The sequence below is a fragment of the Babylonia areolata genome, chromosome 16 (assembly GCF_041734735.1).
Source record: "Babylonia areolata isolate BAREFJ2019XMU chromosome 16, ASM4173473v1, whole genome shotgun sequence".
Classification (NCBI taxonomy): Eukaryota; Metazoa; Mollusca; class Gastropoda; order Neogastropoda; family Buccinidae; genus Babylonia; species Babylonia areolata.
The window spans coordinates 23,505,816-23,518,315 of record NC_134891.1 but is presented as its reverse complement, the minus strand read 5'-3'; the positions used below and the strand labels follow the sequence as shown (position 1 = coordinate 23,518,315).

The window sequence follows — 12,500 nt, the reverse complement described above, 5'->3', positions numbered from 1 at the left end:
AAGAAAAAAAAAATCCTCGAAGAAAATAAAAAAGCCTAATATTTCTTAATCATATAACTTTGCTGAATTCCGTGTGTACAATTTTTGTGTGCTTCCAATTAGTAAATTGCTAGAAGTTAAAAAAACATATCTAGGAGCAACGTTCCATTTTGGCAAACAGTCTTACATTGGACATTCGTTTTTTTTGTTTTTTTTTTTTTACTGAACTTCCAAGTTTTAGCGAATGTCGTCTTTTGACTGCAAATACGTCACACTAACTCAACATTTCTGACGCGCGGCTTGTCTGAAAACTACAAGTCCAACTCGTAATGCCCAGTCACAGTGATTTAAGTTGGCAATTAGGCAATGCACATTTTTTTTGTTTTCAGTAGAGAGCGTTTGCGACAGAAAATTAGTCTTGTGTGTTTGAGGAGCAGGGGAAGATATTTATGACGTGCATGTAAACACAGGGAAATGACTGGAAAATTGTTTTTGAGGGGGAAAAGAAGAAATATAACAGGATATTTGGACACGATATTCCGTAAAAAAATTTTTTTTTAAGTATGACAAGGGAGTTAATTCTGCATACACGAAGAGGCGTAACTCTGAGATGCTCCGCTGAGTCAATGTCAGAGCAAGGTCAGGGTCACATAGGCTTACACTAGACATGAGAGGGGGGGGGGATGAACAATGAACGAACAAATGTTTTATTGAGGGTACAGTGGATAAGCTGAAACCTTCTTTACACCATGCCCTCACTCACACACACACACACACACACAAAAGAAGAAAAAGAAAAAAAAATCAATACTGACACTGTAGACAGTAACAACAACAACAACAAATGTTAAACACAAAACATAAAAAATAACATGGAATATAACTCAGTCACACACACACACACACACACACACACACACACACACACACACACACACACACACACACACACACACACACACACACATACGCACCAGCTTACGCACGCATGCATATACGGGCTAATATACACTAATACTATTGAGCTCTTTTCCCTGTTCACATTGTCAGAGAGCAAACGAAAAATGTTATTGTAGTTGGAAGCTTTCACAAGAAGCTCAAAGAAAACATGGCATGCAAGAATTGTTTATAATTGTCCCATTAGATATTTTTGGTACTGTTTTTTGAATGATACCAATGTAGATTTATTTTTTTTTAGATAGTCGGGAATTTCATTCCACAGTTTACCACCAGAATACGTGAGAGATGACATGAAAAGGTTAGTTCTCGAACGAGGGATAGAAATGGTGTTTTTGCCACGTACACTTTTTTCAGGAAATTTCCTCTGAAGGTAGGATGGTGCTCATTTCTTCTTAATTTTGTACATAAAAACACCTTTATTAAAGATACATTTGAGATGGAAAGGAAGGATATTTAGTTCTTTGTAGTCGTTAGTATGGACAGAAGATTTGAGGAGAATAATCTTGAGAGAACGTCTGTATATTATGCTTAGGAGTGGTTTCAAGCAATTTTCTGCTTGCTAAGTCCCAGCAAGTTGAGGCATTGTCGATACCAGGTTGAATGCCAGGTTGAAGAGAGAGAGAGAGAGAGAGAGAGAGAGAGAGAGAGAGACAGACAGACAGACAGACAGACAGACAGACAGACAGACAGACAGACAGAGACAAAGAGAGACAGAGATGAACAACATATCGCACACACACACACACACACACACACACACACACACACACACACACAAACATACACACACACACACACACACACACACACACACACACACAAACACACACACACACACACACACACACACACACACACACACACACAAACACACACACACAAACACACACACACAAACACACACACACACAAACACACACACACAGAGCAACTCACCACTAAACGCCCAGACTCCATGTCACAACAGTGTGTCAGAAGAGAAGAGATGACTGCTGACTTCCCCAGCCCACCCACCCGTTTAATTAATTACCTAGGCCCGTCACCCCCTTATGCAACGTCCATCACACCTGGCCGGTGTTGGGCCCCATAATGACCCCCCATCCACTCACCCTCCCCCCCCCCCCCCACCCACCAATTTAACTCCATGGAGCTATTCTGTTTTTTGACATCTCTTTTTGTATTTATTTCGTATTTCTCTATCTCTCTTTTTCAATTTTTTTTTATCACAACAGATTCTCTGTGTGAAATTCGGGCTGCGTGCAGTTTTTTTTGTTTTGTTTTTTGTTTGTTTGTTTGTTTTTTGTTTTTCCTATCGAAGTGGATATTTTTTACAGAATTTTGCCAGGAACAACCCTTTTGTTGCCGTAGGTTCTTTTACGTGCGCTAAGTGCATGCTGCACACAGGACCTCGGTTTATCGTCTCATCCAAATCACTAGCGTCCAGACCACCACTCAAGGTCTAGTGGACGGGGAGAAAATATCGGCGGCTGAGCCGTGATTCGAACCAGCGCGCTAAGATTCTCTCGCTTCCTAGGCGGACGCGTTACCTCTAGGGCATCACTCCACATAGGATTGGATATGAGTAAAAGATGAACGTATGTAATGTTTCAATGCTCCCTGTGGGCACACGAAAGGAACTCCTTGCCTTGCCTTGCTATTCTGGAGCTAGGAGGCCTGAAATTGCTTCAGTGGGAAGTTAGCTCGGAAAGACTTCTACCCTTGCCCTGAGCCCTTGAAATGAAAATGTTATAAAATTAATTGATGATGGAGTCTCCCGTCCGTCCGATGGATGAGTAGGCAGGCAGGCTTATCTGTCGGTGTGTGTCCTCATATGGGACAAGAGGCCGATTCTGGATGCGCACCACTTCCCACAGGTGTTGCAAGGGAAAACATCTCCAGAAGTTGAGCCCTGCTTCCTTCGCTCACGCTTCTCCTTAATGGCCAGCGTTCGGACATTAGCCTGGTTGCCTGACCAGCACAGGTGACTTTTTTTTTTTTAGTGAGGAGGAGTTGTGCAGTCCCTTCCCCACTCTCTCGCCTACCGATGCTCACAGTCCCACAGGTGCAGATACTGCCACGTGTAGGACGGCCTCGGCAGGTGCAGGTTTTTCCTTCTCTCATCACGGCTGTCTGCCGATTTCCTTATGTTCCCCTTTGTTTGTTCTCTGTATGTTTGTTTTTGTTTTTTTCGTTCTTTTCTCTTTTTTTTCTCTTTATTTTATTTTATTTATTTATTATTTAAAAAAAAATCTTTTTCCCTTTTGTTCAAATATTTCCTGATGTTTCACTGTTTTGTTTGTGTTTTCCCTTACTGTCTGTTTGGAACCCAGACATCTTTACACAGAATAACGTATTAACCATGTATACATAAACAGCATAGAAAATACGAGGTAACGTCTTATATCATGCTCAGGGACGTGATGAATTATTACAGTTCGATCTTATGATGACGGTTCGTAAAGCTTCCGCTGGGGTTTGAAGTGATTTTCGAGTTGAATGTTTTCCGGTTATCGTATGGCAGTTACCTGACATCAATGTGTTTTTCCATGAGCCACCGTCACGGTATTATGAATTTACCTACAGGCATGACATAACTGTTTGTCAAAGGCTTGATCCTTCTTTCTTTTTATTTTATATCCATCATCGTGTTCATGATGATGTTGATGGGAGAAAGAAAGAAAGAAAGAGAGAGAGAGAGAGAGAGAGAGAGAGAAATACAGAGACAGAGAGAGGAGGGAGAGAGAGAGACAGAGAGACAGAGAAAGAAAGAGGAATCAAGATTCAAGATGGTTTATTGATATAGGCCAAAGCCCCTTATTAAGGGGTATGTGAACATAATATAATGAAAAACAAAGAAAAAACAACAAAGAAACAAACAAACCACACAAAAAAACCCTCACATTATGCAACATACATAGACAACTCGATATAACATAAGTTCCAAATGAAAACTAGCCTAGCTACGAAACAGTGTTTTCATGACGTAATAGTTTCGAGAGAGAGAGAGACAGAGACAGAAGACAGGGAGACAGCGAGAGAGAGAGAGAGAGAGAGAGAGAGAGAGAGAGGAACACTAACACGCTAAAAGTACAACTGATGAAGTGCTACTTTTTCCCAGACGTTCAGACAGTACAGTCGTTTGAAATTGTTCTGAATCTGTCTTTCTTTCCCCCTCATCCACCTCCCCCTCCTCTCTCTCTCTCTCTCTGTTTGTGATGCAGAGAGTCACAAAAACGACTTTTTTCCCTTCATTTTGGGGGGAACAAAATCGAAAGCAACCTGCCTGTGTACTGAATAGTGTTGTCAAGGGTGGGACTTTATTTGCTCGCGCGAAGTCCGTGTGGACTGTCAGCGTAGGGAGAAAAGCGTGGAAAGGTCAGAGAGAGCTGACCCGCTGCTGCGCAAGGATGTGAAGTCACTAACATCTCTGGTGTCTGTGGTCCGGACAGTTAACGACGTGGAATGAACAGTGTCACGAACATCTCTGTAGTCTGTGGTCCGGACAGTTAACGACATGTAGTGAACAGTGTCACTAACATCTCTGTAGTCTGTGGTCCGGACAGTTAACGACGTGGAGTGAACAGTGTCACTAACATCTCTGTAGTCTGTGGTCCGGACAGTTAACGACATGTAGTGAACAGTGTCACTAACATCTCTGTAGTCTGTGGTCCGGACAGTTAACGACGTGGAGTGAACAGTGTCACTAACATCTCTGTAGTCTGTGGTCCGGACAGTTAACGACGTGGAGTGAACAGTGTCACTAACATCTCTGTAGTCTGTGGTCCGGACAGTTAACGACATGGAATGAATAGTGTCACGAACATCTCTGTAGTCTGTGGTCCGGACAGTTAACGACATGGAATGAATAGTATCACGAACATCTCTGTAGTCTGTGGTCCGGACAGTTAACGACGTGGAGTGAACAGTGTCACTAACATCTCTGTAGTCTGTGGTCCGGACAGTTAACGACATGGAATGAATAGTGTCACGAACATCTCTGTAGTCTGTGGTCCGGACAGTTAACGACATGGAATGAATAGTGTCACGAACATCTCTGTAGTCTGTGGTCCGGACAGTTAACGACATGGAGTGAACAGTGTCACTAACATCTCTGTAGTCTGTGGTCCGGACAGTTAACGACGTGGAGTGAACAGTGTCACTAACATCTCTGTAGTCTGTGGTCCGGACAGTTAACGACGTGGAGTAAACAGTGTCACTAACATCTCTGTAGTCTGTGGTCCGGACAGTTAACGACGTGGAGTGAACAGTGTCACTAACATCTCTGTAGTCTGTGGTCCGGACAGTTAACGACATGTAGTGAACAGTGTCACTAACATCTCTGTAGTCTGTGGTCCGGACAGTTAACGACATGTAGTGAACAGTGTCACTAACATCTCTGTAGTCTGTGGTCCGGACAGTTAACGACGTGGAGTGAACAGTGTCACTAACAGCTAAACAGTTAAGGATAAGTGAACAGTGTCACAAACGTAGATGTAGTCTGGACAGTTAAAGACATGAAGTGAAAATTGTCACAAACACATTACATAGTCTGTGGACCGGACAGATAATTAAGGAAATGAAGTGAAAAAGTGTCACGAACACCTCTGAAGTGAAAAATGTCACGAATACGTCTGTTGTCTGTGGTCCAGACAGCTAACGATATGAAGTGAAAAGTGTCACGAACACTTCAGTAGTGAAACGTGTCACGAACACGTGCATCTCTGTAGTCTGCAGTCCGGACAGTTAACGACATGTAGTGAGCAGTGTAACGAACATCTGTAGTCTGTGGTCCGGACAGTTAACGACATGGAATGAATAGTGTCACGAACATCTCTGTAGTCTGTGGTCTGGACAGTTAAGGACATAAAATGAAAAGTGTCACGGACACTTCTGTGGTGAAAAGCGTCACGAACATCTATGTAGTCTGTGGTCCGGACAGTTAACAACATGAAGTGAAAGAGTGTCACGGACACTTCTGCAGTCTCTGATTCAGGACATATAACGACATGAAGTGAAAAGTGTCACGAGCATAACATACATATTGTAATATGTCGTCCGGACACTTAACGAAACAAAGCGAAAAGTGTCACGAACTTATATATATATATATATATATATATATATATATATATATATATATATATATATATATATATATATATATATATGTGTGTGTGTGTGTGTGTGTGTGTGTGTGTGTGTGTGTGTGTGTGTGTCTTCCGTTTAATGTCTTTCCACTTGAAGTGATATTAGACGAGAAAAAAAAAACCGTGGGAGTAGGGGCTGTGAGAGGGGGAGGGGTAAAAGTGTGTGTGTGTGTGGAGGGTGAATAGGGAAAGACAACGCTAGGAAAAATGGAAACGTTATAAACGCCAACATCAAACAACTATAACATCTATAACAAATGTCCTATAGGACTATGCAGCAAACCTTCTGCAATAACAAATAACACATTCAAAAGAACTTTTGGTGAAGTCTGGCAAAAAACATTTTAGATTCTGACATTCGAATATTACATGGTTGCTAGAAATATATATATATATATATATATATATATATATATGTGTGTGTGTGTGTGTGTGTGTGTGTGTGTGTGTGTGTGTGTGTGTGTGTGTGTGTGTAATTTGTGGTCCGGACAGTTAACGGCATAAAGTAAACAGTGTCACGAACACTTCTGCAGTGAAAATTGTCACGAACATTTCTGCAGTCTGAGAGAGAGAGAGAGAGACAGAGACAGTGACAGAGAGAAAGAGAGAGAGACAGAGAGAGGAGGAAGGGGGGAAGAGAGAGAGAGAGAACAAGCTGTGACCTGAATCCCCAAGCACACAGCACGGACGCACGGGACAAGATGATGACTTGTTCACTCACGACATTCCGCTCTCTTTCACCCTACTGCCCTCGATAGATAGATAGATAGAGAGGGAGAGAGAGAGAACGAACGAACGAACGAACGAACGTTTTAAATGAGGGAAGTGGAATAAGCATGCACATTTTTTTTTTTTTTTTTTACATCCAGCCCTCAGGGAAAAGAGAAATGAAATTAAAAAAAAAAAAACTCGAAAGATTATAGAAGTACACACATGACATTCAAATACACTCAAATGCACAGTAAACATTTAAAGGTACATGATCGTAATGCAGAGAGAGAGACACACACAGAGAGACACAGAGAGAGACAGAGAGACAGAGACAGAGAGAGGGACATGGACACGGACACGCACACGGATACGGATACGGATAACTGATTCATGTATTGACCATTGCCCCTCATGAAGGGGCACATCCACATGATTCATTAACTCCTTCAGTACGGCCAGTCCTCTCTTCTCCTCTACACAGACCCCTCGGATGTCCAATGGGTGTCTGGATGACCCAACCTTTAGCTTCCGTCGTCAGAATTGTGGTATTCTTTGTCGACATTCACGTCTTCAGTATAAGAGCCTTCCGCTTGCAATATTTTGATGGTGGTAATTGGGGTGAAACGCTGTTAACGTCGTCTCTTTCGCCGTTCGTATGGAAAGAGTTAAAGAAAAGCAACAAGAAATAAGCGGTCATATCAAGAGAGAGAGAGAGAAACACACAGACAGACAGACAGACAGACAGACATGCAGAGAGACAGACAGACAGACATGCAGAGACAGACAGACAGACATACAGAGAGAGAGAGACAGACATACAGAGAGAGAGAGAGACAGACATACAGAGAGAGACAGGCAGACAGACATGCACAGAGAAAGAGAGGGAGAGACAGACAGACAGACAGACAGACATGCAGAGAGACAGACAGACAGACAGACATGCAGAGAGAGAGACAGGCAGACAGACAGACAGACAGACATGCAGAGAGAGAGAGACAGGCAGACAGACAGACATGCAGAGAGAGAGAGAGGGGGGGAGAGACAGACAGACATGCAGACAGACAGACATGCAGAGAGAGAGAGGGGGGAGAGACAGACAGACATGCAGACAGACAGACATGCAGACAGACAGACATGCACAGAGAGAGAGGGGGGAGAGACAGACAGACATGCAGACAGACATGCAGAGAGAGAGAGAGACAGACATGCAGAGAGAGAGAGAGGGGGGGGGGAGAGACAGACAGACATGCAGACAGACAGACATGCAGAGAGAGAGACAGACAGACAGAGGCAGATAGACAGAAAGACAGACACACAGAGACACAGAGAGAGATAGACAGACAGGCAGACAGACAGATAGACAGACATGCAGAGAGACAGACAGAAAGACAGACATGCAGAGAGAGAGAGAGAGACAGACAGACAGACAGACAGATAGACAGACATGCAGAGAGACAGACAAAAAGACAGACATGCAGAGAGAGAGAGACAGACAGACAGACAGACAGAGGCAGATAGACAGAAAGACAGACACACAGAGACACAGAGAGAGACAGACAGACAGACAGAGACAGAAAGAGACAGAAAAAGAGGGAGAAAGAGAGAGAGGGAGAGACAGAGACAGAGAGAGAAATAGAGAGAAAGAGGGAGAGAGAGAGAGAGGCAGACAGACAGCCAGTCGAAGAATGGGGAGGGGGGGGGGGAGGGGGAAGGAAAAGAAGAAAAAGAAAAAAGAAAAAAAAGTAAACCCAAACAGTTCCCACCCACTGAATTCCCGCGAACACTAGAAATCCTGCATACGTTTGTTTGTTTGGTGTCTAAACCCCTCCCCACCCCCACCCCCACCCCACTCCCCACCCCGCGTGTGTGTGTGGGTGTGGGTGTGGGTGGGTGGGTGGGTGGTTGAGGGGGAGGAGGAGGTGGAGGAGGAAGGAGACAGCACAAATGTAGAAATCAAACTCTTTGGCGATTTAAAGACAACGACAACAACAGCAACAACAGCAACTACTAAGAAGGGAATTCGTTGAAACCTCTCTATCTCCAAAGAGAGAGGCCCACCACTATTAACCCTTTCACCGCCAGTCAATTTAGAGTACAAAATTCTCTTGTGGTATAAACACAGAAAAGACAGTGGCTAAGAATAGCTGGGGATCCCCCCCCCCCCCCCCCCCCCTGCGATGTATAGAAAATATGGCACCGAACGTTAAGAGCAGTAGGTTCATGGATAACAGACCAATGAATGGTCACCTTTTCAGTGACATGGGTCCTCTACCATGCCTGTGCATAAATGCGAGCTTGGCGGTGAAAGGGTTAAGTGAATTCTCTGTGTCAGACGTGACTCCAGCTTAGCTCCCTGCACGACTCTCTAAATTAACTCTCTCCATACGAACGGCGAAAGAGACGACGTTAACAGCGTTTCACCCCAATTACCACCATCAAAATATTGCAAGTGGAAGGCTCTTATACTGAAGACGTGAATGTTGACAAAGAATACCACAATTCTGACGACGGAAGCTAAAGGTTGGGTCATTCAGACACCCACTGGACATCTGAGGGGTCTGTGTAGAGGAGAAGAGAGGGCTGGCCGTACTGAGTGAGTTAAAACGTCTCACTTCTGGCAGCCATCAAGTCCCTCGTGGCACCCACAGAGAGACAATGCCCTGCTTGCACAGAAAGAGACAACAACTGCCTGCTGTGCTGTGCTGTGCGAAACTGGGAGGCATCGAGCACTTGCCGTAAAAAAAACAACAAACAAACAAACAAAAAAACAGCGTCACTCCGCACCTCTCTTGAGGACCAACGTCTCGACTACTTTGTGCCGCCACCCCCCCCCCCCCCCCCTTTTTTTTGTTTTTTTTTTTTTTGCTGGACTCCTTCCTCCTTTGCCTCCAAAGCCACAACACTAACAACAACACCCAGAACAATAACAACCAAACAAGACACAGGAGAAAAAAAAAAAAACCAAATCAAATCAAAACAACAACAACAACAACAACAAAAACCCACACAACCCAACCAACCCATCACAACAACAAATGACCCCTTAATCAACAACTACAACCTCGAAAAACAAATCACAAATACCCCTCACCCCCCCCGCCCCCCCAGCCCCCTCACCCCCACCCCCACCCCCCACCCCCACCACCAAACAACAGTGATGACCCCACAACACAAACAAACCTCACTATCAAAGCTACCGTGAACGAAACAACTCAACAATCCAAGAAATCACCCACAAAAACCCAATTCCTACCGCAACACAACAGCCGAACACAACACACCACACAACACACTAATACCCATCACAGCAAACACAACCACCACAACACACGAGAAGACCCCACAGAACAAACAAACACGACCCCCTCATAACAACAAAATGACTCCTCAAACAACAACAACAGCTGCAACCCCGAAAAAAAAAAAATTACAAATACCCCCCTTCCCCTGCCCCACCCCCGAAAAACAACAACAACAACAACAAAACAAACAAACCAACAACTAAATAACAGTTACAAACCCGCAACAGAAACAAACCTCACTACCAAAACTACACTCACTCAGTACGGCCAGTCCTCTCTCCTCCTCTACACAGACCCTTCGGATGTCCAGTGGGTGTCTGAATGACCCAACCTTTAGCTTCCGCCGTCAGAATTGTGGTATTCTTTGTCAACATTCAACTCTTCAGTATAAGAGCCTTCCGCTTGCAATATTTTTATGATGGTAATTGGGGTGAAACGCTGTTAACGTCGTCTCTTTCGCCGTTCGTATGTAGAGAGTTAACGTCTAACGTCATCACCAGACCGAGAAACACGTGGCAAAGAGACTTACAGAGGTTGTGTTCAAGAGGTCATCGTGCCTGCTGGTAAATGTGCACCATGTATCACAGTTTGACAAAAGTTGACTGTTGGGCCAACAGCAAAGTGAGAGCTGTATTGTCAATAGTTTTTCCATTGCAATGGGAAATCATTTACAGCTTAGTCTTTTGTGAAGGTCTATGACTCTCAAACGGGCACTGGCTCTCAGTGCTGCAGCCTTGGGGCAGGTTGGCCTTCGGGAACTATCCCAACGCCGACTGTCCTAAAACCCTGCTGGCCAAGAGAGTGGGGATGTAACTTGGGCAAGACACTCTCCACCATAATCAAATTCTAGCCCAGATAGTCGCGACAGCTGTTCTGATGGTCACAGTCAAAACCGACTATCATACATACCTGTGGGTAATCTGCATGAGGTAAGGCAAACTGTACCGAGGGCAAGCAGTATCTGGTATTCAGGAACACAAGAGCCTAATTGAGGGTCTTCAAACCCGAAGGCAATTTACCCTTACTACCTGCCAAGGGTGACTGCCCACGAAGCAGATCCTTTTGTGGCGTTGTGTTTGTTGAGGGAAAACAGGCGTGCATTGCGGATACATGTGTCCATGAAACAAAAAGATAAATATGTGTCATAAAGAAGTCTCTCCGTCTCATGGACACACATGTCACAAATAAGTATTCAAAGTTTCTAAAGTTTCAGTTTCTCAAGGGGGAGGCGTCACTGCGTTCGGACAAATCCATATATGCTACACCATATAAGTGGAGTGATGGCCTAGAGGTAACGCGTCCGCCTAGGAAGCGAAAGAATCTGAGCGCGCTGGTTCGAATCACGGCTCAGCCGCCGATATTTTCTCCCCCTCCACTAGACCTTGAGTGGTGGTCTGGACGCTAGTCATTCGGATGAGACGATAAACCGAGGTCCCGTGTGCAGCATGCACTTAGCGCACGTAAAAGAACCCACGGCAACAAAAGGGTTGTTCCTGGCAAATTTCTGTAGAAAAATCCACATCGATAGGAAAAACAAATAAAACTGCATGCAGGAATTTTTTTTTTTTTTAAATGGGTGGCGCTGTAGTGTAGCGACGCGCTCTCCCTGGGGAGAGCAGCCCGAATTTCACGACAGAGAAATCTGTTGTGATAAAAAGAAATACAAATACAAATACAAAATATGCAAGACAGATGCCTGACAAGCAGCATAACCCAACGCGCTTGTCAGGCCTTCAGTGCATGCTTGTGTGTTTGCGTACTGTAGTCTTTCTATATCATGGACACATGTGTCACAAAGAAGTCTTTCTATATCATGGACACATGTTTCACAAAGAAGTCTTTCTATATCATGGACACATGTGTCACAAAGAAGTCTTTCTATATCATGGACACATGTTTCACAAAGAAGTCTTTCTATATCATGGACACATGTGTCACGAATAAGTCTTTCTATATCATGGACACATGTTTCACAAAGAAGTCTTTGATTCATGAACGGATTTTACATTGAGAAGTATTTCATGGAAATACGTGTCACAAAGAAGTCTTTATGTATCATGGACAGCCGTGTCACAAAGACGTCTTTCTACATCATGGACATACGTGTCTTTGTGGTATTTTGTATAATTAACTCACTCAGTACGGCCAGTCCTCTCTTCTCCTCTACACAGACCCCTCGGATGTCCAGTGGGTGTCTGAATGACCCAACCTTTAGCTTCCGACGTCAGAACTGTGGTATTCTTTGTCAACATTCACCTCTTCAGTGTAAGAGCCTTCCGCTTGTAATATTTTGATGGTGGTAATTGGGGAGAAACGCTGTTAACGTCGTGTCTTTCGCCGTTCGTATGGAAAGAGTTAATATCTAAATGTTTCGAATGCTCCAAACAGTTAAACCCGAGTC

General features: G+C 44.1%; 2 protein-coding genes across 2 annotated transcripts in view; both read right to left on the bottom strand.

Moving 5' to 3' along the window:
* Positions 1 to 12,500, bottom strand: part of LOC143291244 (chitinase domain-containing protein 1-like) — a 212,568-nt gene that overhangs the window by 37,129 nt on the left and 162,939 nt on the right. The gene's annotated exons all lie outside the window — the stretch shown is intronic.
* The window catches only part of LOC143291014 (putative chitinase 10), an 81,993-nt gene that overhangs the window by 65,209 nt on the left and 4,284 nt on the right, over positions 1 to 12,500 (bottom strand). The window contains exons 2-4 of the mRNA XM_076600601.1: positions 11,009 to 11,060; positions 5,714 to 5,786; positions 4,363 to 5,390 (exon numbers count right to left, since the gene is read on the bottom strand). Of these exons, the coding sequence (XP_076456716.1) occupies positions 4,363 to 5,390; positions 5,714 to 5,786; positions 11,009 to 11,060 (1,153 nt within the window). The remainder of the gene's footprint in view (positions 1 to 4,362; positions 5,391 to 5,713; positions 5,787 to 11,008; positions 11,061 to 12,500) is intronic.